This window comes from Salmo trutta, chromosome 14 (assembly GCF_901001165.1).
Source record: "Salmo trutta chromosome 14, fSalTru1.1, whole genome shotgun sequence".
NCBI classification, from domain to species: Eukaryota; Metazoa; Chordata; class Actinopteri; order Salmoniformes; family Salmonidae; genus Salmo; species Salmo trutta.
This window is the reverse complement of record NC_042970.1, coordinates 5,660,458-5,687,957: the sequence shown is the minus strand read 5'-3', so window position 1 is coordinate 5,687,957 and position 27,500 is coordinate 5,660,458. Positions and strand designations below refer to the sequence as shown.

General features: G+C 43.3%; 1 protein-coding gene across 1 annotated transcript in view; it reads left to right on the top strand.

Moving 5' to 3' along the window:
• Positions 1 to 27,500, top strand: part of LOC115207174 (dedicator of cytokinesis protein 3-like) — a 225,727-nt gene that overhangs the window by 137,286 nt on the left and 60,941 nt on the right. The window contains exons 13-18 of the mRNA XM_029774158.1: positions 4,389 to 4,489; positions 6,989 to 7,070; positions 8,563 to 8,733; positions 15,931 to 16,123; positions 16,895 to 17,022; positions 26,315 to 26,461. Of these exons, the coding sequence (XP_029630018.1) occupies positions 4,389 to 4,489; positions 6,989 to 7,070; positions 8,563 to 8,733; positions 15,931 to 16,123; positions 16,895 to 17,022; positions 26,315 to 26,461 (822 nt within the window). The remainder of the gene's footprint in view (positions 1 to 4,388; positions 4,490 to 6,988; positions 7,071 to 8,562; positions 8,734 to 15,930; positions 16,124 to 16,894; positions 17,023 to 26,314; positions 26,462 to 27,500) is intronic.

The window sequence follows — 27,500 nt, the reverse complement described above, 5'->3', positions numbered from 1 at the left end:
GTCTGTATTGTTGGGTGGGCTCACTGCATACAGGAACAGTCTGTATGGATGGGTTGGCTCACTGCTCAGAGGAACAGTCTGTATTGATGGGTTGGCTCACTGCTCAGAGGAACAGTCTGTATTGTTGGGTGGGCTCACTGCATACAGGAACAGTCTGTATGGATGGGTTGGCTCACTGCTCAGAGGAACAGTCTGTATTGATGGGTTGGCTCACTGCTCAGAGGAACAGTCTGTATTGATGGGTTGGCTCACTGCTCAGAGGAACAGTCTGTATTGTTGGGTTGGCTCACTGCTCAGAGGAACAGTCTGTATTGATGGGTTGGCTCACTGCTCAGAGGAACAGTCTGTATGGATGGGTTGGCTCACTGCTCAGAGGAACAGTGTATTCATGGGTTGGCTCACTGCTCAGAGGAACAGTCTGTATGGATGGGTTGGCTCACTGCTCAGATTAACAGTCTGTATTGATAGGTTGGCTCACTGCTCAGAGGAACAGTCTGTATTGATGGGTGGGCTCTCTGCTCAGATTAACAGTCTGTATTGATGGGTGGGCTCACTGCTCAGAGGAACAGTCTGTATGGATAGGTTGGCTCACTGCTCACAGAAGAGGCAGGGTACATTTAAAATGGCACCCTATTCCCTATTAATGCACTAACTTTGACTAGAAAAGTAGTGGTCCATATTGGGAATATGATGCCATTTTGGACTTACCATGGCTCTTCTGTGAGGCTCAACAAGATGTGTCAAAAGTAGTGCACTATTAAGGCAATAGGGTGCTATGTTGGGCTTACCCCAGTGTACCCTCATCTCAGCCTGGTAATAAGCTATAGAAAGGACACCAGAGTGGAGCTACTCACTGAATCTGGTGATGGGCTTCCAGAGATCACATCTATAACCAGAGATCACATCTATAACCAGAGATCGCATCTATAACCAGAGATCGCATCTATAACCGGAGATCGCATCTATAACCGGAGATCACATCTATAACCGGAGATCACATCTATAACCGGAGATCACATCTATAACCGGAGATCACATCTATAACCGGAGATCACATCTATAACCGGAGATCACATCTATAACCGGAGATCACATCTATAACCGGAGATCACATCTATAACCGGAGAGCACATCTATAACCGGAGATCACATCTATAACCGGAGAGCACATCTATAACCGGAGATCACATCTATAACCGGAGATCACATCTATAACCGGAGAGCACATCTATAACCGGAGATCACATCTATCACCAGAGATCACATCTATAACCGGAGATCACATCTATAACCAGAGATCACGTCTATAACCGGAGATCACGTCTATAACCGGAGATCACGTCTATAACCGGAGATCACGTCTATAACCGGAGATCACGTCTATAACCGGAGATCACGTCTATAACCGGAGATCACGTCTATAACCGGAGATCACATCTATAACCGGAGAGCACATCTATAACCGGAGATCACATCTATAACCGGAGATCACGTCTATAACCGGAGATCACATCTATAACCGGAGATCACATCTATAACCGGAGATCACGTCTATAACCGGAGATCACGTCTATAACCAGAGATCACGTCTATAACCAGAGATCACATGTTTTTTTAAAAATAATGTTAAACTATTTGGTGCAATGTGCTTTGTGACTTGCCCTGAATTAAAAAAAAATTAAATTTTAAACGTTGTCTTAAAGACTCCAGTGTTCCATTTGTACATGTGCGTTTGCAGGGCACAACAACAAAAAATAAACCAAGCTAAGCATCACACAGTTCCTCTCCCTAAATTCCCTTTCCCTTTCGTGTCTCGCTCACTCAATGTGCACTCCCTCTACACACGTGTGCTGAGTGCACACACAAGCTACTGTTAGGCCTACAGAAATAAATGCCTATAAAAAAAAACTGTGGGACAATACCTCTAACTGATGTGATACACAAGCTACTGTACATTTCTTGCAAAATGATGAGTTTTATCACATATTCAAAATGTACTGGTTGGTTGAAGTAGGGAAATACGAGTGCCAACAACTAACTGAGGTTTTGGAATAATTGTATCCCATATATTTTTCTGCTTATATTAGTCAAATCAAATGTATTTAGAGATCAAATAAAATCGAATTTATTTATAAAGCCCTTCTTACATCAGCTGATATCTCAAAGTGCTGTACAGAAACCCATTCTAAAACCCCAAACAGCAAGCAATGCAGGTGTAGAAGCACGGTGGCTAGGAAAAATTCCCTAGAAAGGCCAGAACCTAGGAAGAAACCTAGAGAGGAACCAGGCTATGAGGGGTGGCCAGTCCTCTTCTGGCTGTGCCGGGTGGAGATTATAACAGAACATTGCCAAGATGTTCAAATGTTCATAGATGACCAGCATGGTCAAATAATAATAAACTGGAGCAGCAGCACGGCCAGGTGGACTGGGGACAGCAAGGAGTCATCAGACCAGGTAGTCCTGAGGCATGGTCCTAGGGCTCAGGTCCTCCGAGAGAGAAAGAAAGAGATAGAGAATTAGAGAGAGCATACTTAAATTCACACCGGATAAGACAGGAGAAATACTCCAGATATAACAGACTGACCCTAGCCCCCCGACACATAAACTACTGCAGCATAAATACTGGAGGCTGAGACAGGAGGGGTCAGGAGACACTGTGGTCCCATCCGATGAAACCCCCGGACAGGGCCAAACAGGTAGGATGTAACCCCACCCACTTTGCCAAAGCACAGCCTCCACACCACTAGAGGGATATCTCCAACCACCAACATACCATCCCGGGACAAGGCCGAGTATAGCCCACAAAGATCTCCGCCACGGCACAACCCAAGGGGGGGCGCCAACCCGGACAGGAAGATCACGTCAGTGACTCAACCCACTCAAGTGACGCACCCCTCCTAGGGACGGCACGGAAGAGCACCAGTAAGCCAGTGACTCAGCCCCTGTAATAGGGTTAGAGGCAGAGAATCCCAGTGGAGAGAGGGGAACCGGCCAAGCAGAGACAGCAAGGGCAGTTCGTCTACTTTGTGAGCTGCTAGTAGCATTCAGAATTGGTTAGCCTAGGCTATAACCTCCCTAAACATAGACAGGTTCCACACTGACAATATGCTAAAACGTTAGTTTGATAAAGACAAAGAGAGCATTTTCATTAGAACCATTAAACCTTCGCCTACTCACCAAATCGATGCCCTGGACGTGATTCATCACCATGCAGTGTTCCATGTGGAATTGATAATCCATTTAGAAAATTCCAAAGAACAGAAACTAAATCAAACGTCTGTATATCGAAAAGAAGACAGATTTTTGTTTGAAAACCCTGAAAGAATTGTCTTCAACGCGTCAAATGACAATAACTGTTCCTGAAGCGAGATGCACATCTCTTCACACTGGCAACTTTTTTTTCATTTGGAAAAAATATTCTGTTATATTTTATTTAATGTTTTTTTGCTATAAAATAGCTGTGTCTTGAGTTGACTGTGATAAGGGCTTGGGAAATAACAGCGTGTTGTCTGTTAAATTAACAAAACAAGGCCATTATACAGCCATATACTTCTACTAGCAAGCTCCACTGGTAAGGTTATTGCCTTCTTGAAGATTGTGTTCCGCGAATATAACCAGTTGATATTACGTTTTCAATAAATGAATCTTAAAGCTACAATATGTAACTTTTTAGGCGACCCGACCAAATTCACATAGGAATGTGAGTTATAGCTCTTTCATTCCTGTTTAATGTAAGTCTGAGAAGTGGTAAATCTGTTCTATGTGCTCTATTTTCTATGCTTCACGTTCTGAAGTTTTGTTTTTGTATTTTTTACTTTCGGTTTTGTACACCAGCTTCAAACAGCTGAAACAACAATATTTTTGTTAATGGAAAATATATTTCAGAGGTATAGATGATTCTCTGCTTGTTTTGTGGCAAGCTATTCGAATTTTAGTAACCAGAAAATTGGCAGAGCGATTTCTGCATAGTGCATCTTTAAATGGCAATAGTTATTTTTTATTGAATGAATATACATGAGGCAATTTAGCAATTAGGATTGTTATCTGTAGTGGTTATGTTAGATTGGGCGTTGTTGTACGCTGCCGGCATATAGGTAAATGTGTACATATTTCTTTCCACTGGGGGCCTTGCCCTTGTGTTCTAAAAATTAATTTTTTCCCCCATTCCGAGTACTCAAAAAAAAGATATATGCGAGTACTTAAACAGTTTAAAAAAAAGTGAAATACCTATTCCTACTGGTGTTGTTCTTACAGTCCTCCATTGAAAAGAGATGTTATTGAAGTGTCAAGTCCGACAAACCTTTTGTCCCTTAATTCCAGGGCTCTTACATTGACGTCTTCTCCGACCTCTACTCCTCTACTGACTATATCTCTCTCCTTCTCCTCAGGTGTTCATCATTAATCTGCTGAGGGACAGCAAGTACTATCACTTCTGTCCCATTATGGACACTTACATCCAGAAGCACTTTGCTGGAGCGCTGGCTTACAAGTGAGTTTCCCTTGTATGTCTGGTATTTATTTATTTATTGCTTATTGTACCTGGTAAGTTTGACTGAGAACAAATTCTCATTTACAGCAACGACCTGGGGAATAGTTACAGGGGAGAGGAGGGGGGATGAATGAGCCAATTGGAAGTTGGGGATGATTAGGTGACCATGATGGTATGAATTCCAGATTGGGAATTTAGCCAGGACACCGGGGTTAACACCCCTACTCTTACGATAAATGCCATGGGATATTTAGTGACCACAGAGAGTCAGAACACCCGTTTAATGTCCCATTCAAAAGACAGCACCCTACACAGGGCAATGTCCCCAATCACTGCCCTGGGGCATTGGAATATTTTTAATAGAGCAGAGGAAAGAGTGCTCCTATTGTCCCTCCAACACCACTGCCAGCAGTATCTGGTCTCCCATCTAGTGACCAACCAGGACCAACCCTGCTTAGCCTCAGAGGCAAGCCAGCAGTGGGATGCTGCTGACAATATATCTGTCTGGTATCTGTCTTCTATCTGTCTGGTATCTGTCCTCTATCTGTCTGGTATCTGTCCTCTATCTGTCTGGTATCTGTCCTCTATCTGTCTGGTATCTGTCTTCTATCTGTCTGGTATCTGTCTTCTATCTGTCTGGTATCTGTCTGGTATCTGTCTTCTATCTGTCTGGTATCTGTCTTCAATCTGTCTGGTATCTGATTGGAGTCTACCTGTGGTAAATTCAATTGATATGGTCTGAAAAGTCACACACCTGTTGTAACGAGTGTTGTGTGTGGAGGACCAAGACGCAACAGGGAAGTGTATACTCATCTTCTCTTTTTAATATACAAGAAGGAGAAACAAAATAAACACGTATACAATTAACAGAAACGACACTAACAGTTCTGTCAGGTGACAAACACAAAACAGAATACAACTACCCACAATCCACAATACAAACACACCCCTAATTATAGGACCTTCAATCAGAGGCAATGATAGACAGCTGCCTCCAACTGAAGGCCCCAACACCAATTAACTAAACATAGAAATACAAATGACTAGACAGAACATAGAAATAAACTAACATAGAACAATAACTAAAACCCTGGACTAATAAATCAAATACCCCTCTCTACATGGACACATACACACAACCACCATGAACCACATAAAACAAATACCCCCTGCCACGTCCTGACCAAACTAAACACTAACAAATACCCCCTGCCACGTCCTGACCAAACTAAAAACTAACAAATACCCCCTGCCACGTCCTGACCAAACTAAACACTAACAAATAACACCTTTACAGGTCAGAACGTGACACCTGTCTATATAAGGTCCCACAGTTGACAATGCATATCCTCCGAGACAGGATTGTGTCGAGGTACAGATCTGTGGAAGGGTACCAAAAAATGTCTGCAGCATTGAAGGTCCCCAAGAACACAGTGGCCTCCATCATTCTTAAATGGAAGAAGTTTGGAACCGACAAGTCTCTTGCTAGAGCTGGTCGCCCGGCCAAACTGAGCATTGGGGGAGAAGGGCATTGGACAGAGCTCTAGAGTTCCTCTGTGGAGATGGGAGAACCTTCCAGAAGGACAATCATCTCTGCAGCACCCCACCAATCAGGTTTTTATGGTAGAGTGGCCAGAGGGAAGTTACTTCTCAGTAAAAAGCACATGACAGCCCACTTGGAGTTTGCCAAAAGACACCTAAAGACTCTCAGACCATGATAAACAAGATTCTCTGGTCTGATGAAACCAAGATTGAACTCTTTGGCCTGAATGTCAAGCGTCACGTCTGGAGGAAAAACCTGGTACCATGGTGTTGGCAGCATCATGCTGTGGGGATGTCTTTCAGTAGCAGGGACTGGGAGACTAGCCAGGATCGAGGGGAAGATGAACGGAGCAAAGTACAGAGAGATCCTTGATGAAAACCTGCTCCAGAGCACTCAGGACCTTAGACTGGGGCGAAGGTTCAGTTTCCAACAGGACAACAACCCTAAGCACACAGCCAAGACAATGCAGGAGTGGCTTTGGGAGAAGTCTCTGAATGTCCTTGAGTGGCCCAGCCAGAGCCCGGACTAGACCCCGATCTAACATCTCTGGAGAGACCTGAAAATAGCTGTGCAGCTACGCTCCCCATCCAACCTGACAGAGCTTGAGAGAATCTGCAGAGAAGAATGGGAGTAACTCCCCATAGACAGGTGTGCAAAGCTTGTAGCGTCATACCCAAGAAGACACGAGGCTGTAATCGCTGCAAAAATGTACAAAAAAAACACAAAAAAAACAGTATTTGCTTTGTCATTATGGGGTATTGTTTGTAGACTGATGATGAGGGGAAAAAAACGATTTAATCTATTTTAGAATAAGGTTGTAACGTAACAAAAATGTGGATAAAGTCCATGGGTCTGAATACTTCCTGAATGCTCTGTGAGTACTAAATGAAGACCCCCCCCCTCATGGTTACTGGTGTATGTTTTGATGAAACTTCCTCGTCTTGTTCTTTCTCCAGAGAGTTGATCCGCTGTCTGAAGTGGTACATGGACCGTTCTGCAGAGGTGGTGAGACAGAACCACATCCAGGAGGCCATGAGGGTAGGAGAACATGCTCCACTGGAAATGACCCTAGACATGGGAATAGGTTTTGAGTTGGGGGGGGTGCTAAAAATGTCCTTGACCATGTATGTGACCAGAAAAAAAAACTCTGTACCTTGGCTAAATAAATTACAAAAGCTTAACGATTGTTCCTGGTTGTGATAGAAATTGTCAGAAAAAAATCATTACATTACAGTTCAAATACCAGTACAGTGTAAAATCTACAGTCATATGGAATGTGTTTGGGAGAGAAGGACTACTCAGTAAGTTAGTTGAATAAAATATGAATAAAGCTTACTCATTGATTATAATTTTATTTTTAAATGCTGCAATGCAATGTAAAAGTTTCCTGTATAAATAATAGATTGTATCCACATGATTTAAAAAATGGATGACTGTTTGTACTACCATACTGTCCTTAGAAAGCTTGTCTGGCTCCATCAATGTCCCATGGGTCCTTATGTCTATGTATCTGGCCCTCCTCAATCCTTTATGTCTATGTATCTGGCCCTCCTCAAACCTTTATGTCTATGTATCTGGCCCTCCTCCATCCTTTATGTATCTGGCCCTCCTCCATCCTTTATGTCTATGTATCTGGCCCTCCTCCATCCTTTATGTCTATGTATCTGGCCCTCCTCCATCCTTTATGTCTATGTATCTGGCCCTCCTCCATCCTTTATGTCTATGTATCTGGCCCTCCTCAATCCTTTATGTCTATGTATCTGGATCTCCTCCATACTTTATGTTGATGTATCTGGCCCTCCTCAATCCTTTATGTCTATGTATCTGGATCTCCTCCATACTTTATGTCTATGTATCTGGCCCTCCTCAACCCTTTATGTATCTGGCCCTCCTCAATCCTTTATGTCTATGTATCTGGCCCTCCTCCATCCTTTATGTCTATGTATCTGGCCCCCCTCAAACCTTTATGTCTATGTATCTGGCTCTCCTCAATCCTTTATGTCTATGTATCTGGCCCTCCTCAATCCTTTATGTCTATGTATCTGTCTGAAAACTATCATGGTTGAGTCAATAGTGTTTTATTTATTTATAAAGTATCACACCCTTTTAAAATGTTTTATTTTTATGTTGTTTCCCCTCATAATGTCTGATAAAAAATCACAGTAGACTGAAACCTCAACATGATTTTAATATTTATCTTAATAAAAATGAATTATTTTCGACATAAAGAAAGTCATTCCCTTTTTGCCCGTTGTTTATAGAATCTTGATTTCCAGCTTTCACAAGTGAACAAGACTTGGAAGTGTGACATTGTGAGACCAACATTTCTATGTCCTGGTGTCTCTCTTTCCCTCCTTGTGATTTCCTACCCTGAGCCCAAATCTAACCCTCAGACCTTCAGGGTGTCCTCATGGCCTAATGGTGAAGACGTTAGGTTGGCGTGCAAGAGGTTTAGATCCAACCAGTTACCCCTTATTGACACGTCTATGTCCTTATCTCCTCTCCCCCCCTCCTCCCCCCTTTACCCCAGGCTCTGGAGTACCTGTTGAAGTTCATTATCCAGTCTCGGATCCTGTACTCCCGTGCGACCTGTGGTATGGAGGAAGAACAGTTCAGAGCCAGCATCCAAGAGCTCTTCCAGTCCATCCGCTTTGTACTCAGTCTGGACAGCCGCAGCTCTGAGACACTCGTTTTCACACAGGTCAGTGACCTAAACACAGCCCAGAGGTCAAAACATTCTGACACACAGCAGGGTTTGGGAGACCTACACTGACCCCACCTCCAGTGTAATAATAGCATAGTAACAGTAATAGCCAGTAGCCTTAGGCATGGCTAAATGTTGTTTAGATGCTAACTATTGTAATGTTCAGCGCTCTTCTTCTAGCTGCCCCCCCCCCCCATATCAAGATAGCTTATTGTTTGTTCTCTTCTGGAACTGTGCCAAAGTGTGATGACTTCATTCTCCCCCCAGGACTAGGAAGTGAAGAGAGTCGATATGAAGATTCTGAGATTCAACAACATAATCCATTTATACCATCGATACGTCCTCAATGACTTCACCGTTTACTCTCTTTTCAGCTCCGTGACTTCACCGTTTACTCTCTTTTCAGCTCCGTGACTTCACCGTTTACTCTCTTTTCAGCTCCGTGACTTCACCGTTTACTCTCTTTTCAGCTCCGTGACTTCACCGTTTACTCTCTTTTCAGCTCTGCAGCTGAAGTGTTCATTTTAAAATATACAGTAGTCATTTTTCTATTTGAATTTATTTACAATCTAAAGTAGTTACAATCCCTTTCCTACGGTATTTCAGTTGCTTCAATTAGTCTAATTTTATACATTTTCTTTATTTGCCCCCTTTGCCCCTGCTTTGTGTACTGCATACGTTACCTCCTCCTCCTGTCCCCCTCCTGCTTCTCCTGTCCCCTTCCTCCGGGACCCTCCCTGTCCCCTGACTGTCCTGTTCCCCCCGGTCAAACTCCTCAGGTCCCCCAGCCTGCCTCTGGACAGGGACAGCCCCCAGGCCCCATCAGCTGTACTCAGGCCTGGAGCTCCAACGCTCCTCGCCCCTCTCCTCTCTCAGTAAGTAACTGTAGCCCTGGCACAATGGGGATCCTCTGCCAAGTTCCGCCCGCTCACTCTGGCATCAAGCACCTCCCAACCAACCAGCCTCCCAACCAATCTCCAACCAATCTCCCAATCTCCCAACCAACCAGCCTCCCAACCTCCCTACCTACCAACCAACCAACCAACCAGCCTCCCAACCAATCTCCCAACCTCCCAACCAGCCTCCCAACCAACCAACCAACCTTCCAACCAGTCTCCCAACCAACCAGCCTCCCAACCTCCCTACCAACCAACCAACCAACCAGCCTCCCTACCAACCAACCAGCCTCCCAACCAACCAACCTTCCAACCAGCCTCCCAAACTCCCTACCAACCAACCAACCAGCCTCCCAACCAGCCTCCCAACCTCCCTACCAACCAACCAACCAACCAACCAACCAACCCCTTTTATAAACAGCAAGAAACTCAAACCCCCGCCCTCTAAGCTGTGCGCAGAAGAAAAAACAGTCGGCGCAGAGAAGCACGTCGTTTCTCTTTGCTTATTTGAGCTGTTCTATCTATAATAGGTCTATCTTCTGTATACCTACCTTGTCACAACACAACTGATTGGCTCAAATTCCATAAATTAACTTTGAACAAGGCACACCTGTTAATTGAAAAGCATTCCAGGTGACTACCTCATGAAGCTGGTTGAGAGAATGCCAAGAGTGTGCAAAGCTGTCATCAAGGCAAAGGGTGGATACTTTTGAAGAATCTCAAATATAAAATATCTTTTAATTTAACACTTTTTTGGTTTACTACATGATTCCATATGTGTTATTTCATTGTTTTGATGTCTTTACTATTATTCTACAATGTACACAATAGTAAAATAAAGAAAAACCCTTGAATGAGTCGGTGTTCTAAAATTTTGTCCGGGTAGTGTATACAGTGGTTCCTCCTTTAAAAGTTGTGAGTTTACACAGCGGGACTTAGAGGTAATTTGTGGTTTAGTACAGTACCCTGCGTCACCACTTCATTGCTCCAGACCACCACAAGGGGGAGTTAGAGCACTGATTATGCTTTTGGATTCTACTGTGTCTCTAACTGACAATGAATGGGCGACATTTATTTAAATATTAAATTTTTATTTTTTTACCTTTATTTTACTGAACAAATTCTTATTTTCAATGACGGCCTAGGAACAGTGGGTTAACTGCCTTGTTCAGGGGCAGAATGACAGATTTGTACCTTGTCAGCTCGGGGATTTCGATATTGCAACCTTTTGGTTACTAGTCCAACGCTCTAATCACTAGGCTATGCTGCCGCCTAAATAGAAACTGATAATTGTGCACGACTTCAGTATTACTTACTAAAACTGTTGTTACACTAAGGTTTTTATTATTTTATTTTGCTCTTACTGTAGTACTGTAGGTCACTCCCGACCGGTCAAATCGTACAGCGCCGGTGTGGCACAACAGTCTAAGACTAGCATAGCTGTGTTGCTACAGATGCTGGTTCAATACCCATGCTGTCCTTGACTGGGAGACACATGCTGTCCTTGACTGGGAGACACATGCTGTCCTTGACTGGGAGACACATGAGATGACTATAGGTTTTTGGTTTTTCTCCCTCTAAAAACATCAATAAATCATTCTAATTAACAAACTGGTAAAAATACTCTTTCAAAATGCCGATGTTTATTTAGTTATGAATCCATAACAAATTACTATGGGAATAAATATCACTGAATTACAGAAATATCCTCCAATCCTCTATATGTAATTATTGGCGGAGAGTCACGTCATATGTTTAAATATACTGATGGTTTACTGTAGGCGACATGAGTCTCTCTAGTGTTGAGTAATGTGCTGTTAAAAGTGGTGTAGGTCTTATTTATTTAAAGAGCATATTGAAGTTAGAAGCAATAGGATTTGAAGCAATAGCCTACCCGCTGTGGTCAACTATTTCAGCACCATTTAGCCCTGCTCAGAGACAAGCATGGGGACTGGTTTTGATAAATCAATGAGATTTTTTTATTTTCACTGAATCTCCGTTTGGGTATTGGTTAGACTAGAATTAGAAAATTAGGGTGCAGAAATGTTATGCTGTTAGTGTAACCTTAATTTAACTAGGCAAGTCAGTTAAGAACAAATTATTATTTACAAGGACAGCCTACTCCTTCCTCCCCATTAGGGGATTGAACCCCGGTCTCCCGCAGGACACTGGATTCTTTAGCTAAATAGCCCAGTACTGCACTGCCGACCGTCACGTTGTACAGCGCCATACATTCCGTTCCATCCTAACGGAAACCCAGAGGGTTTTTCATTTTTCTTGTAATAGAAACACCATAATATTAATCAAATTAATTAAGCTAGTACCGGTGAAAAGTTCGGACACACCTACTCATTCCAGGATTTTTCTTTATTTTAACTATTTTCTACATTGTAGAATAATAGTGAAGACATCACAACTATGAAATAATACGTATGGAATCAGTTAAAACCAGATTTTTATTTACATGGTGTCACGTCCTGGCCAGTATATAAGGTTAATTGTTTTGTAGTTTGGTCAGGGCGTGGCAGAGGGTATTCGTTTTATGTGGTTCGGGGTGGTGTGTTTTGGTGAAGGGTCATTTGGTTTAAGTATTCCGGGGTTTTTGGGCACTGTTTGGTTTTCAGTTATTCTATGTCTAGTCTAGTATGTCTGTTTCTATGTCTGGTTAATTGGGGTTGGGACTCTCAGTTGAAGGCAGGTGTTGTCTATCTGCCTTTGATTGAGAGTCCCATATATGAGGGTGTGTTTGTGTTTGTTATTTGTGGGTGATTGTTCTGCGTTGAGCTTAGGCTTTGCCAGACTGTTTGTTGTCGTTCGTTTCTCGTGTTTGTTATTTTTGTACGGTCATTTGTTTGAAGTTAATAAATCATCAAAATGAGCATACACGTACCTGCTGCGTTTTGGTCCTCTTTCACCAACGACAACCGTGACACATGGACAGCTTACTCCTTCCTCCCCGTCGAGGAATTGAACCCCGGTCTCCCGCGTGCCTCTTATTCTCTAGCCATTATTGAAGGTACTTGAGGTCAAAATGCAGATGTTGATTTAGTTATGGATCCATAACGAAGTACTATGGGAATAAGTATCACTGAATTACAGAAATATTGGAACAAAGTTGTCTAATGAAGGCAAACAAATTGTTTCTTACTGGAAAATACTCTTTCAAACACACATGGTCATGTTGTACAGTGTCATTATGGCTATTAGCAGGGCTATATTTTGGCCTTTATAAATATTATTTTGGCCTTTATAAATATTATTTTGGCCTTTATAAATATTATTTTGCATTTATAAATATTATTTTTGCCTTTTATAAATATTATTTTGGCCTTTATAAATATTATTTTTGGCCTTTATTCAGATTACAATCGCTCACTGTAATTTTTTTTTAAACTAAATAATCTTCAAAATATCGTTATTTATAGCCTTTCCACCGTGGATGTCTATTTCAGCACCGTTTCGCGCTGCTCTGAGACAAGCATGGAGAAACAAAAAATTTTCAATTATATTCCATATTATATTCCATATTCCATATTATTCCATATTCTTAAGATATATGTGTTGACTGAATATAAGCAAGTAAAGTCTGCTAAATAATCAAGTTAGGTTTCTCCAGAAATAAATAATTCTAAATAAAAAACTGTCTCTATTTACAAATTAGTGAGAATGTCTCACCCCATGTTCAAGAATTGCCTTTTTCTCGCTCACTCTAGGTTAAATGACAATGAAATCTCCAAAATATTGTTACTTTTTAAACAAAGCACTTTTTATTATTAATTCATTTAGAATTATATAAAAGCCCCTTAGATATTCTCATAGATCCAGGAAAAATTCACCTTAGATATTAATTTAGAAACCTCCAATCCTCTTATGCTGTAGCCTACTCCCGACCGTCACGTTGTACAGCGCCATATTTTCCATTCCATCCTAACAGAAACCCTGAGGGTTTCGTTTTTTGTTTTCCTCGTAAAAGAAACACCATAATATTAATCAAATTAATTATGCCAAATTCCTTAAAATTGATTCCATGTACTATGTTACTACAAAAAAAGGTTTTAAATTCTCTAGTCATGCCAATATGGGAAACTATCAAATGCTTCTAAAAGTTGCCCCTCTGGAGGTCAAACTAGCACTAACTTGCATTAACTTAAAAAATGGCTGACAATAAAAATGACGTGACATAGAATGCTGCAGCAGCCCGCAAGGTATGCTGCAGTATGACACAAATTTTAAAGGAGGAACCACTGTGTGGATCTGTGCCATTCATTTTGAATTGGACTGTGTTTACAGCATGAGCGGTCGTGATTAGATGAGCTTGTTTTGAGATCAAGGAAAGAGCAGCATGTAGTCACGTGTGTACATTTTGTTCATATCCTTTGCTAGTTAGTGAGTTATTAGCCCAGTTATAGATCATTTGTAGTCAACAGTGGTCGCTTCCTACGAGAGCACAAAACGAGTGCATTTCTAGCCATCTTTGAAAAGCGAGTCAGGTAAAGAGCTTTATTTTGTCTTAAAGGGGCAGTGTTGTATTTTGAGACAAGCTTGAATAAGCTAAGTAGCCAATAGGCAGAGAGTAGCATGATTTGTCTGATTTTCTGCTATATAGTGGTATGGGAATAATAATGCATTTTATTTTGTAAAGGGGTTTCTTGCATCGAACAACAACAACATTTTCAGTCACCTGATTAATGTCAAGCCCTGTATGTTTTTTTTTTCAAAAGTCTCATTGAATGTAGGTCCTACATTGGACACCGCACATTGGCTGCTACTGTAGGCTGAATGATAGAACAGCTATTTCCATGTTAAAATGTTATGGGATGAGTTTTCTCCATTGTTCTTTATGGTAGGTCACTCTGGTACAACGTTCAAATTTGCACTCAGCAGACCTGGAATTTGCTCAGTGCCCAAAATGTTTTGAGGGAACATTGCTCCTACCTCCTCTCAACCAATCCACCTACCTCCTCCCCAAATCACCAACTCCCTTTTACAAACAACCTCTCAACCAATTGACCTACCTCCTCCCCAAATCATCTACCCCTTTTACAAATGATCTCCCAACCAACTCACCAATCAACCCCCCAACCAACTCACCAATTAACCCCCCAACCAACTCACCAATCAATCTCCCAACCAACTCACCAATCATCTCCTCAACCAACTCCCCAATCAATCTCCCAAACAACTCACCAATCAATCTCCCAACCAACTCACCAATCAATCCCCCAAACAACTCACCAATCAATCCCCCAAACAACTCACCAATCAATCCCCCAAACAACTCACCAATCAATCTCCCAACCAACTCACCAATCAACCCCCCAACCAACTCACCAATTAACCCCCCAACCAACTCACCAATCAATCTCCCAACCAACTCACCAATCAACTCCTCAACCAACTCACCAATCAATCTCCCAAACAACTCACCAATCAATCTCCCAAACAACTCACCAATCAATCCCCCAAACAACTCACCAATCAATCCCCCAAACAACTCACCAATCAATCCCCCAAACAACTCACCAATCAACCTCCCAACCAACTCACCAATCAACCCCCCAACCAACTCACCAATCAATCTCCCAACCAACTCACCAATCAATCTCCCAAACAACTCACCAATCAATCTCCCAAACAACTCACCAATCAGTCTCCCAAACAACTCACCAATCAATCTCCCAAACAACTCACCAATCAACTCCTCAACCAACTCACCAATCAACCCCTCAACCAACTCACCAATCCAAACAGAATGAAACATTGTAATGTAAATGTATTTTGTTTGCCTCCTGTTTTTTTTTTAACCTTACAAACTCTTTTCCTACTCTTACATCATCATGTCATGTCTTCCCTCGAGCCATGACTTTGTGTAATGACTCTGTGTATTAACTCTGTGCAATGACTCTGTGATGACTCTGTGTGATGACTCTGTGTGATGACCCTGTGATGCCTGGCGTTCTTGGAGATCCTCACAACTTTTCCAGGACTGTCTTTGTGTCATTGGGACTGTTGGGCCATAGGTTGATTCATGGTACCTAGGAGCAAGAGGATCAATATGAACGGGACATTTCAAAAATCTATGAACGGGAAAAATTCAGATTTTTATTAGGATATCCTTTAATTTCGATCTCGTAGTTTGTTGCTCCTTGGTACTCTGGCCTGGCAGTCTGTCTCACACCCCCAAATCACCCACACCACATCCCTGAGCCGTTGGTCCAGTGTGGAGTATGGAGCTGGTCACTCTCTCCCCATCTCTCCTCCCTCTCTCAGCCTCCCTCTTTTTCTCCCCCACCCCTAGGCGGCGCTATTGAACTCGTTCCCGGCCATCTTTGACGAACTGCTTCAGATGTTTACAGTCCAGGAAGTGGCAGAGTTCGTACGGGGTACGCTGGGCAGCATGCCAAGTACCGTACACATCGGACAGTCCATGGATGTCGTCAAACTGCAGTCCATCGCTCGCACCGTCGACAGTCGCCTCTTCTCCTTCCCAGGTATTTACCACTTGGATGACATTATGAACACTCAGACTTATGGCCATTTTGATGCATTACACCAGTTTTGTTGTTCTGAGTTTTGGGGGTGTTTTACTTATAACATGTAAGTAAAAAGATCCACATGGATGTGAATCGATGAAATACAATAAGGTATCGTTAACTGTTGTATAGGTTGGGTCTCCCGAGTGGCGCAGCTGTCTAAGGCACTGCATCGCAGTGCTTGAGGCTTCACTACAGACCCTGGCTCGATCACAGTCGGCCGTGTCGGGAGACCCATGAGGCGGCGCACAATTTTTGCCCAGCGTCGTCCGGGTTATGGGTGGGTTTGGCCGGCCCGGATTTCCTTGTCCCTTTTTGCTCTAGCGACTCCTTGTGGCGGGCCGGGCGCCTGCAAGCAAACTACGGTTGCCAGCTGGACAGTGTTTCCTCTGACACATTGGTGCGTCTGGCTTCCGGGTTAAGCGTGCACTGTGTCAAGAAACAATGCAGCTTGGCAGGGTCGTGTTTAGGAGGTCGTATGGCTCTCGACCTTCGCCTCTCCCGAGTCCGTAGGGGAGTTGCATCGATGGGACAAGACTGTGACTACCAATTGGGTAGAAAGAAGGGGTAAAAACTACCAAAAAAATCCAAAACTGTTGTATCGGTCAATTGTAAATTCTCAAAAAATTGTCCTCTCTCCCTCTCTTTCTATCTCTCTATCTCCGTGTATCTCTCGCTCTACGTGTATCTCTCTCTCTCTCTCTCTCTCTCTGTGTATCTCTCTCTCAGAGTCTCGTAGGATCTTGCTTCCTGTGGTCCTACATCACATCCACCTCCACCTGAGACAGCAGAAAGAGCTGCTCATCTGTTCTGGCATCCTCAGCAGTATCTTCTCCATCATCAAAACCAGCTCTCTGGTAAACTATCTCTAGTCTCTATCTTCTCCATCGTCAAGACCAGCTCTCTGGTAAACTCTCTCTAGTCTCTATCTTCTCCATCGTCAAGACCAGCACTCTGGTAAACTATATTCTCCATCATCAAAACCAGCTCTCTGGTAAACTATCTCTAGTCTCTATCTTCTCCATCATCAAGACCAGCACTCTGGTAAACTATCTCTAGTCTCTATCTTCTCCATCATCAAAACCAGCTCTCTGGAAAACTATATTCTCCATCATCAAAACCAGCTCTCTGGTAAACTATCTCTAGTCTCTATCTTCTCCATCGTCAAGACCAGCTCTCTGGTCATTTATCTCTAGTCCGTACCATACAGACCGGACAAATATAATTACACATCCTAGCGTCAGGTTCTAGTATGATTAACAGACATTGGTCAGGCCTCCTTGTGTATGAGCATGTCATTTCAACTGTGTCAAATCAATCCTGACTCTCAATTTTAAACCATAACCATTCGCTCTGGATTATGTTCATTCACATTTAGGAAGGCTGTAGATCTATATGAATATAATGGCGCAACGCACCGGATGATGACTCTGTATAAGATACAGTTGAAGTCGGAAGTTTACATACACCTTAGCCAAATACAGTTGAAGTCGGAAGTTTACATACACCTTAGCCAGATACAGTTGAAGTCGGAAGTTTACATACACCTTAGCCAGATACAGTTGAAGTCGGAAGTTTACATACACCTTAGCCAGATACAGTTGAAGTCGGAAGTTTACATACACCTTAGCCAGATACAGTTGAAGTCGGAAGTTTACATGCACTTAGGTTGGAGTCATTAAAACTTGTTTTTCAACCACTCCACAAATGTCTTGTTAACAAACTATAGTTTTGGCAAGTCGGTTAGGACATCTACTGTGTGCATGACACAAGTCATTTTTCTAACAATTGTATACATTTTTACATTTACGTCATTTAGCAGACGCTCTTATCCAGAGCGAATTACAAATTGGTGCATTCACCTTATACAGACAGATTATTTCACTTATAATTCTCTGTATCACAATTCAAGTGGGTCAAATCAAATCAAATCAAATTTATTTATATAGCCCTTCGTACATCAGCTGAAATCTCAAAGTGCTGTACAGAAACCCAGCCTAAAACCCCAAACAGCAAGCAATGCATGTGAAAGAAGCACGGTGGCTGGGAAAAACTCCCTAGGAAAAACTCCTGAGAAAGGCCAAAAACCTAGGAAGAAACCTAGAGAGGAACCAGGCTATGAGGGGTGGCCAGTCCTCTTCTGGCTGTGCCGGGTGGATATTATAACAGAACATGGTCAAGATGTTAAAATGTTCGTAAATGACCAGCATGGTCAAATAATAATAATCATAGTAATTGTCGAGGGTGCAACAAGCACGTCCGGTGAACAGGTCAGGGTTCCGTAGCCGCAGGCAGAACAGTTGAAACTGGAGCAGCAGCATGGCCAGGTGGACTGGGGACAGCAAGGAGTCATCATGCCAGGTAGTCCTAGGGCTCAGGTCCTCCGAGAGAAAGAAAGAAAGAAAGAAAGAGAGAATTAGAGAGAGCATATTTACATTCACACAGGACACCGGATAAGACAAGAGAATACTCCAGATGTAACAGACTGACCCTAGCCCCCCGACACATAAACTACTGCAGCATAAATACTGGAGGCTGAGACAGGAGGGATCAGAAGACACTGTGGCCCCATCCGATGATACCCCCGGACAGGGCCAAACAGGCAGGATATAACCCCACCCACTTTGCCAAAGCACAGCCCCCACACCACTAGAGGGATATCTACAACCACCAACTTACCGTCCGAAGACAAGGCCGAGTATAGCCCACAAGGATGTCCGCCACGGCACAACCCAAGGGGGGGGCGCCAACCCAGACAGGAAGACCACGTCAGTGGCTCAACCTACTCAAGTGACGCACCCCTCCCATGGACGGCATGGAAGAACACCAGTAAGTCAGTGACTCAGCCCCTGTAAAAGGGTTAGAGGCAGAGAATCCCAGTGGGAAGAGGGGAACCGACAAGGCAGAGACAGCAAGGGCGGTTCGTTGCTCCAGCCTTTCCGTTCACCTTCACACTCCTGGGCCAGACTATACTTAATCATAGGACCTACTGAAGAGATAAGTCTTCAGTAAAGACTTAAAGGTTGAGACTGAGTCTGCGTCTCTCACATGGGTAGGCAGACCATTCCATAAAAATGGAGCTCTATAGGAGAAAGCCCTACCTCCAGCCGTTTGCTTAGAAATTCTAGGGACAATTAGGAGGCCTGCGTCTTGTGACCGTAGCGTACGTGTAGGTATGTACGGCAGGACCAAATCGGAAAGATAGGTAGGAGCAAGCCCATGTAATGCTTTGTAGGTTAGCAGCAAAACCTTGAAATCAGCCCTTGCCTTAACAGGAAGCCAGTGTAGGGAAGCTAGCACTGGAGTAATATGATCAAATTTTTTGGTTCTAGTCAGGATTCTAGCAGCCGTATTTAGCACTAACTGAAGTTTGTTTAGTGCTTTATCCGGGTAGCCGGAAAGTAGAGCATTGCAGTAGTCGAGCCTAGAAGTAACAAAAGCATGGATTAATTTTTCTGCGTCATTTTTGGACAGAAAGTTTCTGATTTTTGCAATGTTACGTAGATGGAAAAAAGCTGTCCTTGAAGCAGTCTTGATATGTTCTTCAAAAGAGAGATCAGGGTCCAGAGTAACGCCGAGGTCCTTCACAGTTTTATTTGAGACGACTGTACAACCATCCAGATTAATTGTCAGATTCAACAGAAGATCTCTTTGTTTCTTGGGACCTAGGACAAGCATCTCTGTTTTGTCCGAGTTTAAAAGTAGAAAATTTGCAGCCATCCACTTCCTTATGTCTGAAACACAGGCTTCTAGCGAGAGCAATTTTGGGGCTTCACCATGTTTCATTGAAATGTACAGCTGTGTGTCGTCCGCATAGCAGTGAAATTTAACATTATGTTTTCGAATGACATCCTCAAGAGGTAAAATATATAGTGAAAACAATAGTGGTCCTAGAACGGAACCTTGAGGAACACCGAAATTTACAATTGATTTGTCAGAGGACGAACCATTCACAGAGACAAACTGATATCTTTCCGACAGATAAGATCTAAACCAGGCCAGAACTTGTCCATGTAGACCAATTTGGGTTTCCAATCTCTCCAAAAGAATGTGGTGATCGATGGTATCAAAAGCGGCACTAAGATCTAGGAGCATGAGGACAGATGCAGAGCCTCGGTCTGACGTCATTAACCTGTTTGGTATAGGGGGCAGTATTGAGAATTTTGGAAAAAATATGTTCCCATTTTTAACTGCCTCCTACACCAACTCAGAAGCTAGAATATGCATATTATTGTTCAGGTTTGGATAGAAAACACTCTGAATTTTCTAAAACTGTTTGAATGGTGTCTGTGAGTATAACAGAACTCCTATGGCAGGCAAAAACCTGACAAGGTTTCAAGCAGGAAGTACCCTGTCTGACAAGGAGTCGTGCGTCTTACCTCTTTTTATTGAAAAGTAAGGATCTTAGCTGTAACGTGACAATTCCCAGGGCTCCAATAGGCTCTCAGAGCCCGCGAAATAACTGAAGGTTTACGAGGGAACCTCAGGTTGAAACATATTATCGCCTTTTGTAAGTGGATGCTCGGAGGACCTTTCAATGATGCGCGTGCATGAGTCGCTTCTGAGGATAAATTTTATTCGGCTGTTTAGGCTCAATGCATACTCCCGGTCGGAATATTATCACTTCTCTACGACATAAATGGCATAAAAATTGGTTTTAAACAGCGGTTGACATGCTTCGAAGTACGGTAATGGAATATTTAGACATTTTTGACACGCCAATGCGCCATGCGCGACACCGCGAAAAGGCATTCTAGAACTCACGAACAAAACGTCGCTGTTTGGATATAACGATGGATTATTTGGGACCAAACCAACATTTGTTATTGAAGTAGAAGTCCTGGCAGTGTATTCTGATGAAGAACAAGCAAGGTAAGAACATCTTTCTTATAGGAAATGTGATTTTGGTGGATGCTGACCTGGGTGGGTATCTAAATAGCTAGCCCTGTAATGCCGGGCTATGTACTTAGATTATTGCAAAATGTGCTTCATCCGAAAAGCTATTTTAAAATCGGACATATCGAGTGCATAGAGGGGTAATGTATCTATAATTCTTAAAATAATTGTTATGCTTTTTGTGAACGTTTATCGTGAGTAATTTAGCAAACTGTTAGTAAATTCACCGGAAGTTTGCGGTGGTTATGCTTTTTCTGAACGTCACATGCTAATGTAAAAAGCTGGTTTTTGATATAAATATGAACTTGATTGAACAGACATGCATGTATTGTATAACACAATGTCCTAGGTGTGTCATCTGATGAAGATTATAAAAGGTTAGTGCTGCATTTAGCTGTGGTTTGGGTTTATGTGACATGATATGCTAGCTTGAAAAATGGGTGTCTGATTTTTTCTGGCTGGGTACTCTGCTGACATAATCTAATGTTTTGCTTTCGTTGTAAAGCCTTTTTGAAATCGGACAGTGGGGTTAGATTAACGAGATTCTTGTCTTTAAATAGCTGTGAAATAGTCATATGTTTGAGAAATTGAAGTTATAGCATTTCTAACGATTCAAAAATCGCGCCACTGGATTTCAGTGGCTGTTACGTAGGTGGGACGAGTTCGTCCCACATGTACTAGAGAGGTTAAAAGGTCATTTACCACCTTCACAAGTGCAGTCTCAGTGCTATGATGGGGTCTAAAACCAGACTGAAGCGTTTCGTATACATTGTTTGTCTTCAGGAAGGCAGTGAGTTGCTGCGCAACAACTTTTTCTAAAATTTTTGAGAGGAATGGAAGATTCGATATAGGCCGATAGTTTTTTATAATTTCTGGGTCAAGATTCGGCTTTTTCAAGAGAGGCTTTATTACTGCCACTTTTAGTGAGCTTGGTACACATCCGGTGGATAGAGAGCCGTTTATTATGTTCAACATAGGAGGGCCAAGCACAGGAAGCAGCTCTTTCAGTAGTTTAGTTGGAATAGGGTCCAGTATGCAGCTTGAGGGTTTGGAGGCCATGATTATTTTCATCATTGTGTCAAGAGATATAGTACTAAAACACTTTAGTATCTCCCTTGAGCCAAGGTCCTGGCAGAGTTGTGCAGACTCTGGACAATGAAGCCCTGGAGGAATACCCAGATTTAAAGAGGAGTCCGTAATTTGCTTTCTAATGATCATGATCTTTTCCTCAAAAAAGTTCATAAATTTATTACTGCTGAAGTGAAAGCCATCCTCCATTTGCGAATGCTGCTTTTTAGTTAGCTTTGCGACAGTGTCAAAAAGAAATTTCGGATTGTTCTTATTTTCCTCAATTAAGTTGGAAAAATAGGATGATCGTGCAGCAGTGAGGGCTCTTCGATACTGCACGGTACTGTCTTTCCAAGCTAGTCGGAAGACTTCCAGTTTAGTGTGGCGCCATTTCCGTTCCAATTTTCTGGAAGCTTGCTTCAGAGCTCGTGTATTTTCTGTATACCAGGGAGCTAGTTTCTTATGACAGATGTTTTTAATTTTTAGGGGTGCAACTGCATCTAGGGTATTGCGCAAGGTTGAATTGAGTTCCTCGGTTAGGTGGTTAACTGATTCTTGTCCTCTGATGTCCTTGGGTAGGCAGAGGGAGTCTGGAAGGGCATCAAGGAATCTTTGGGTTGTCTGAGAATTTATAGCACGACTTTTAATCTTCCTTGGTTGGGGTCTGAGCAGATTATTTGTTGCAATTGTAAACGCAATAAAATGGTGGTCCGATAATCCAGGATTATGAGGAAAAACATTAAGATCCACAACATTTATTCCATGGGACAAAACTAGGTCCAGAGTATGACTGTGGCAGTGAGTAGGTCCAGAGACATGTTGGACAAAACCCACTGAGTCGATGATGGCTCCGAAAGCCTTTTGGAGTGGGTCTGTGGACTTTTCCATGTGAATGTTAAAGTCACCAAAAATTAGAATATTATCTGCTATGACTACAAGATCCGATAGGAATTCAGGGAACTCAGTAAGGAACACTGCATATGGCCCAGGAGGCCTGTAAACAGTAGCTATAAAAAGTGATTGAGTAGGCTGCATAGATTTCATGACTAGAAGCTCAAAAGACGAAAACGTCATTGTTTTTTTTTTTTGTAAATTGAAATTTGCTATCGTAAATGTTAGCAACACCTCCGCCTTTGCCGGATGCACGGGGGGTTTGGTCACTAGTGTAACCAGGGGGTGAGGCCTCATTTAACACAGTAAATTCATCAGGCTTAAGCCATGTTTCAGTCAGGCCAATCACATCAAGATTATGATCAGTGATTAGTTCATTGACTATAACTGCCTTGGAAGTGAGGGATCTAACATTAAGTAACCCAATTTTGAGATGTGAAGTATCACAATCTCTTTCAATAATGGCAGGAATGGAGGAGGTCTTTATACTAGTAAGATTACTGAAGCGAACACCGCCATTTTTAATTTTGCCCAACCAAGATCGAGGCACAGACACGGTCTCAATGGGGAAAGCTGAGCTGACTACGCTAACTGTGCTAGTGGCAGACTCCACTAAGCTGGCAGGCTGGCTAACAGCCTGTTGCCTGGCCTGCACCCTATTTCATTGTGGAGCTAGAGGAGTTAGAGCCCTGTCTATGTTCGTAGATAAGATGAGAGCACCCCTCCAGCTAGGATGGAGTCCGTCACTCCTCAGCAGGCCAGGCTTGGTCCTGTTTGTGGGTGAATCCCAGAAAGAGGGCCAGTTATCTACAAATTCTATCTTTTGGGAGGGGCAGAAAACAGTTTTCATCCAGCGATTGAGTTGTGAGACTCTGCTGTAGAGCTCATCACTCCCCCTAACTGGGAGGGGGCCAGAGACAATTACTTGATGCCGACACATCTTTCTAGCTGATTTACACGCTGAAGCTATATTGCGCTTGGTGACCTCTGACTGTTTCATCCTAACATCGTTGGTGCCGACGTGGATAACAATATCTCTATACTCTCTACACTCGCCAGTTTTAGCTTTAGCCAGCACCGTCTTTAGATTAGCCTTAACGTCGGTAGCCCTGCCCCCTGGTAAACAGTGTATGATCGCTGGATGATTAGTTTTAAGTCTAATACTGCGGGTAATGGAGTCGCCAATGACTAGGGTTTTCAATTTGTCAGAGCTAATGGTGGGAGCCGTCGGCGTCTCAGACCCCACAACGGGAGGAGCAGAGACCAGAGAAGTCTCGGCCTCCGACTCCGACTCGCTTAATGGGGAGAACCGGTTGAAAGTTTCTGTCGGCTGAATAAGCGACACCGGTTGAGCATTCCTACAGCGTTTCCCTCCAGAAGCCATGAGAAAGATGTCCGGCTGCGGGGACCGTGCGAGGGGGTTTATACTAACGTTACTATCTGTACTTACTGGTGGCACAGACGCTGTTTCATCCTTTCCTACACTGAAATGACCCTTGCCTAACGATTGCGTCTGAAGCTGGGCTTGCAGCACAGCTATCCTTGCCGTAAGGCGATCGTTCTCCTGTATATTATGAGTACAACGACTGCAATTAGAAGGCATCATGTTAATGTTACTTAGCTTCGGCTGTTTGAAGTCCTGACGAACCATGTCCAGATAAAACCTCCGGGGTAGGAAAGTTGAATGAAAAAAAAGTTGATTGAGGGAAAAAGTAAAAATATACGGTAGAAGTATACATACACTAAGTTGACTGTGCCTTTAAACAGCTTGGAAAATTACAGAAAATTATGTCATGCTTTAGAAGCTTCTGATAGGTTAATTTGAGTTAATTGGAGGTGTACCTGTGGATGTATTTCAAGGCCTACCTTCAAACTCAGTGCCTCTTTGCTTGACATCATGGGAAAATCAAAAGAAATCAGTCAAGACCTCAGAAAAAAATTGTAGACCTCCACAAGTGTGGTTCATCCTTGGGAGCAATTTCCAAACGCCTGAAGGTACAATGTTCATCTGTACAAACAATAGTACGCAAGTATAAACACCATGGGACCACGCAGCCGTCATACCGCTCAGGAAGGAGACGCGTTCTGTCTCCTAGAGATGAACGTACTTTGGTGCGAAAAGTGCAAACCAATCCCAGAACAAAAGCAAAGGACATTGTGAAGATGCTGGAGGAAACAGGTCCAAAAGTATCTATATCCACAGTTAAACGAGTCCTATATCGACATAACCTGAAAGGCCACTCAGCAAGGAAGCTGAGCTCCAAAACCGCCATAAAAAAGCCAGACTACGGTTTGCAACTGCACATGGAGACAAAGATCGTACTTTTTGGAGAAATGTTCTCTGGTATGATGAAACAAAAATAGAACTGTTTGGCCATAATGACCAACGTTATTTTTGGAGGAAAAAGGGGGAGGCTTGCAATCCGAAGAACACCATCCAAACCGTGAAGCACGGGGGTGGCATTATCATGTTGTGGGGGTGCTTTGCTGCAGGAGGGACTGGTGCACGTCAGAAAATAGATGGCTTCATGGGGATGGAAAATTATGTGGATATATTGAAGCAACATCTCAAGACATCAGTCAAGAAGTTAAAGCTTGGTCTTAAATGGGTCTTTCAAATGGACAATGACCCCAAGCATACTTCCAAAGTTGTGGCAAAATGGCTTAATGACAACAAAGTCAAGGTATTGGAGTGGCCATCACAAAGCCCTGACCTCAATCCTATAGAAAATGTATGTGCAAAACTGAAAAAGAGTGAGCAAGGAGGCCTACAAACCCGACTCAGTTACACCAGCTCTGTCAGGAGGAATGGGGGAAAAAAATCACCCAATTTATTGTGGGTAGCTTGTGGAAGGCTACCCGAAACGTTTGACCCAAGTTAAACAATTTAAAGGCAATGCTACCAAATACTAATTGAGTGTATGTAAACTTCTGACCCACTGGGAATGTGGTTAAAGAAATAAAAGCTAAAATAAATAAAACTATTATTCTAACATTTCACATTCTTGAAATAAAAGTGGTGATCCTAATTGACCTAAGACAGGGACTTTTTTATTAGGATTAAATGTCAGGAATTGTGAAAAACTGAAATGTGTGGAGTGGTTGAAAAATGAGTTTTAATGACTCCAACCTAAGTGTATGTAAACTTCTGACTACAACTGTATGAGGTACTTGGACAATGAAAGAACCGTCAAAGAGTTAGAGTGCATGTGTTGTTCGTGTACAGTAGGATTCCTGTGGTCTTCTTCACCCAGGAGACCCATTGATTTCCCATGTATTCATATCTCCCTCTAGGACACCCCAGTGCAGGAGGAGGTAGAGATGATGGTGGAATCTCTTCTGGATGTGCTACTCCAGACCCTGCTGGCCATCATGACCAAGTCTCAGTCCCAGGAGGCGGTAAGAGGCCATCGCTGCCCACAGTGCACGGCTGAGATCACTGTTAGTAACTAACAATCTGCTTCTACTATCCATCTACTTCATCCTCCTCTACTCTACAAACTTCATCTCTCTCTCTCTCTCTCTCTCTCTCTCTCTCTCTCTCTCTCTCTCTCTCTCTCTCTCTCTCTCTCTCTCTCTCTCTCTCTCTCTCTCTCTCCTCTCTCTCTCTCTCTCTCTCTCTCTCTCTCTCTCTCTCTCTCTCTCTTCATCAACCTGGTCCTACTCATCTCTATTTTCCCAATCACTTCCCCCACTCCTGTCTCTACATGTTTCCCCCTCACCTCCCCATCTCCTCTCTACATGTTTCCCCCTCACCACTCCTGTCTCTACATGTTTCCCCCTCACCTCCCCATCTCCTCTCTACATGTTTCCCCCCTCACCACTCCTGTCTCTACATGTTTCCCCCTCACCTCCCCATCTCCTCTCTACATGCTTCCCCCTCACCTCCCCATCTCCTCTCTACATGTTTCCCCCTCACCACTCCTGTCTCTACATGTTTCCCCCTCACCACTCCTGTCTGTGCATGTTTCCCCCTCACCTCCTGTCTGTGCATGTTTCCCCTCACCTCCCCATCTCCTCTCTACATGTTTCCCCCTCACCACTCCTGTCTGTGCATGTTTCCCCCTCACCACTCCTGTCTGTGCATGTTTCCCCCTCACCTCCTGTCTCTACATGTTTCCCCTCACCACTCCTGTCTGTGCATGTTTCCCCCTCACCACTCCTGTCTCTACATGTTTCCCCCTCACCTCCCCATCTCCTCTCTACATGCTTCCCCCTCACCTCCCCATCTCCTCTCTACATGTTCCCCCTCACCACTCCTGTCTCTACATGTTTCCCCCTCACCACTCCTGTCTGTGCATGCTTCCCCCTCACCACTACTGTCTCTACATGTTTCCCCCTCACCTCCCCATCTCCTGTCTCTACATGTTTCCCCCTCACCACTACTGTCTCCACATGTTTCCCCCTCACCCACTCCTGTCTCTACATGTTTCCCCCTCACCACTCCTGTCTCTACATGTTTCCCCGTCACCACTCCTGT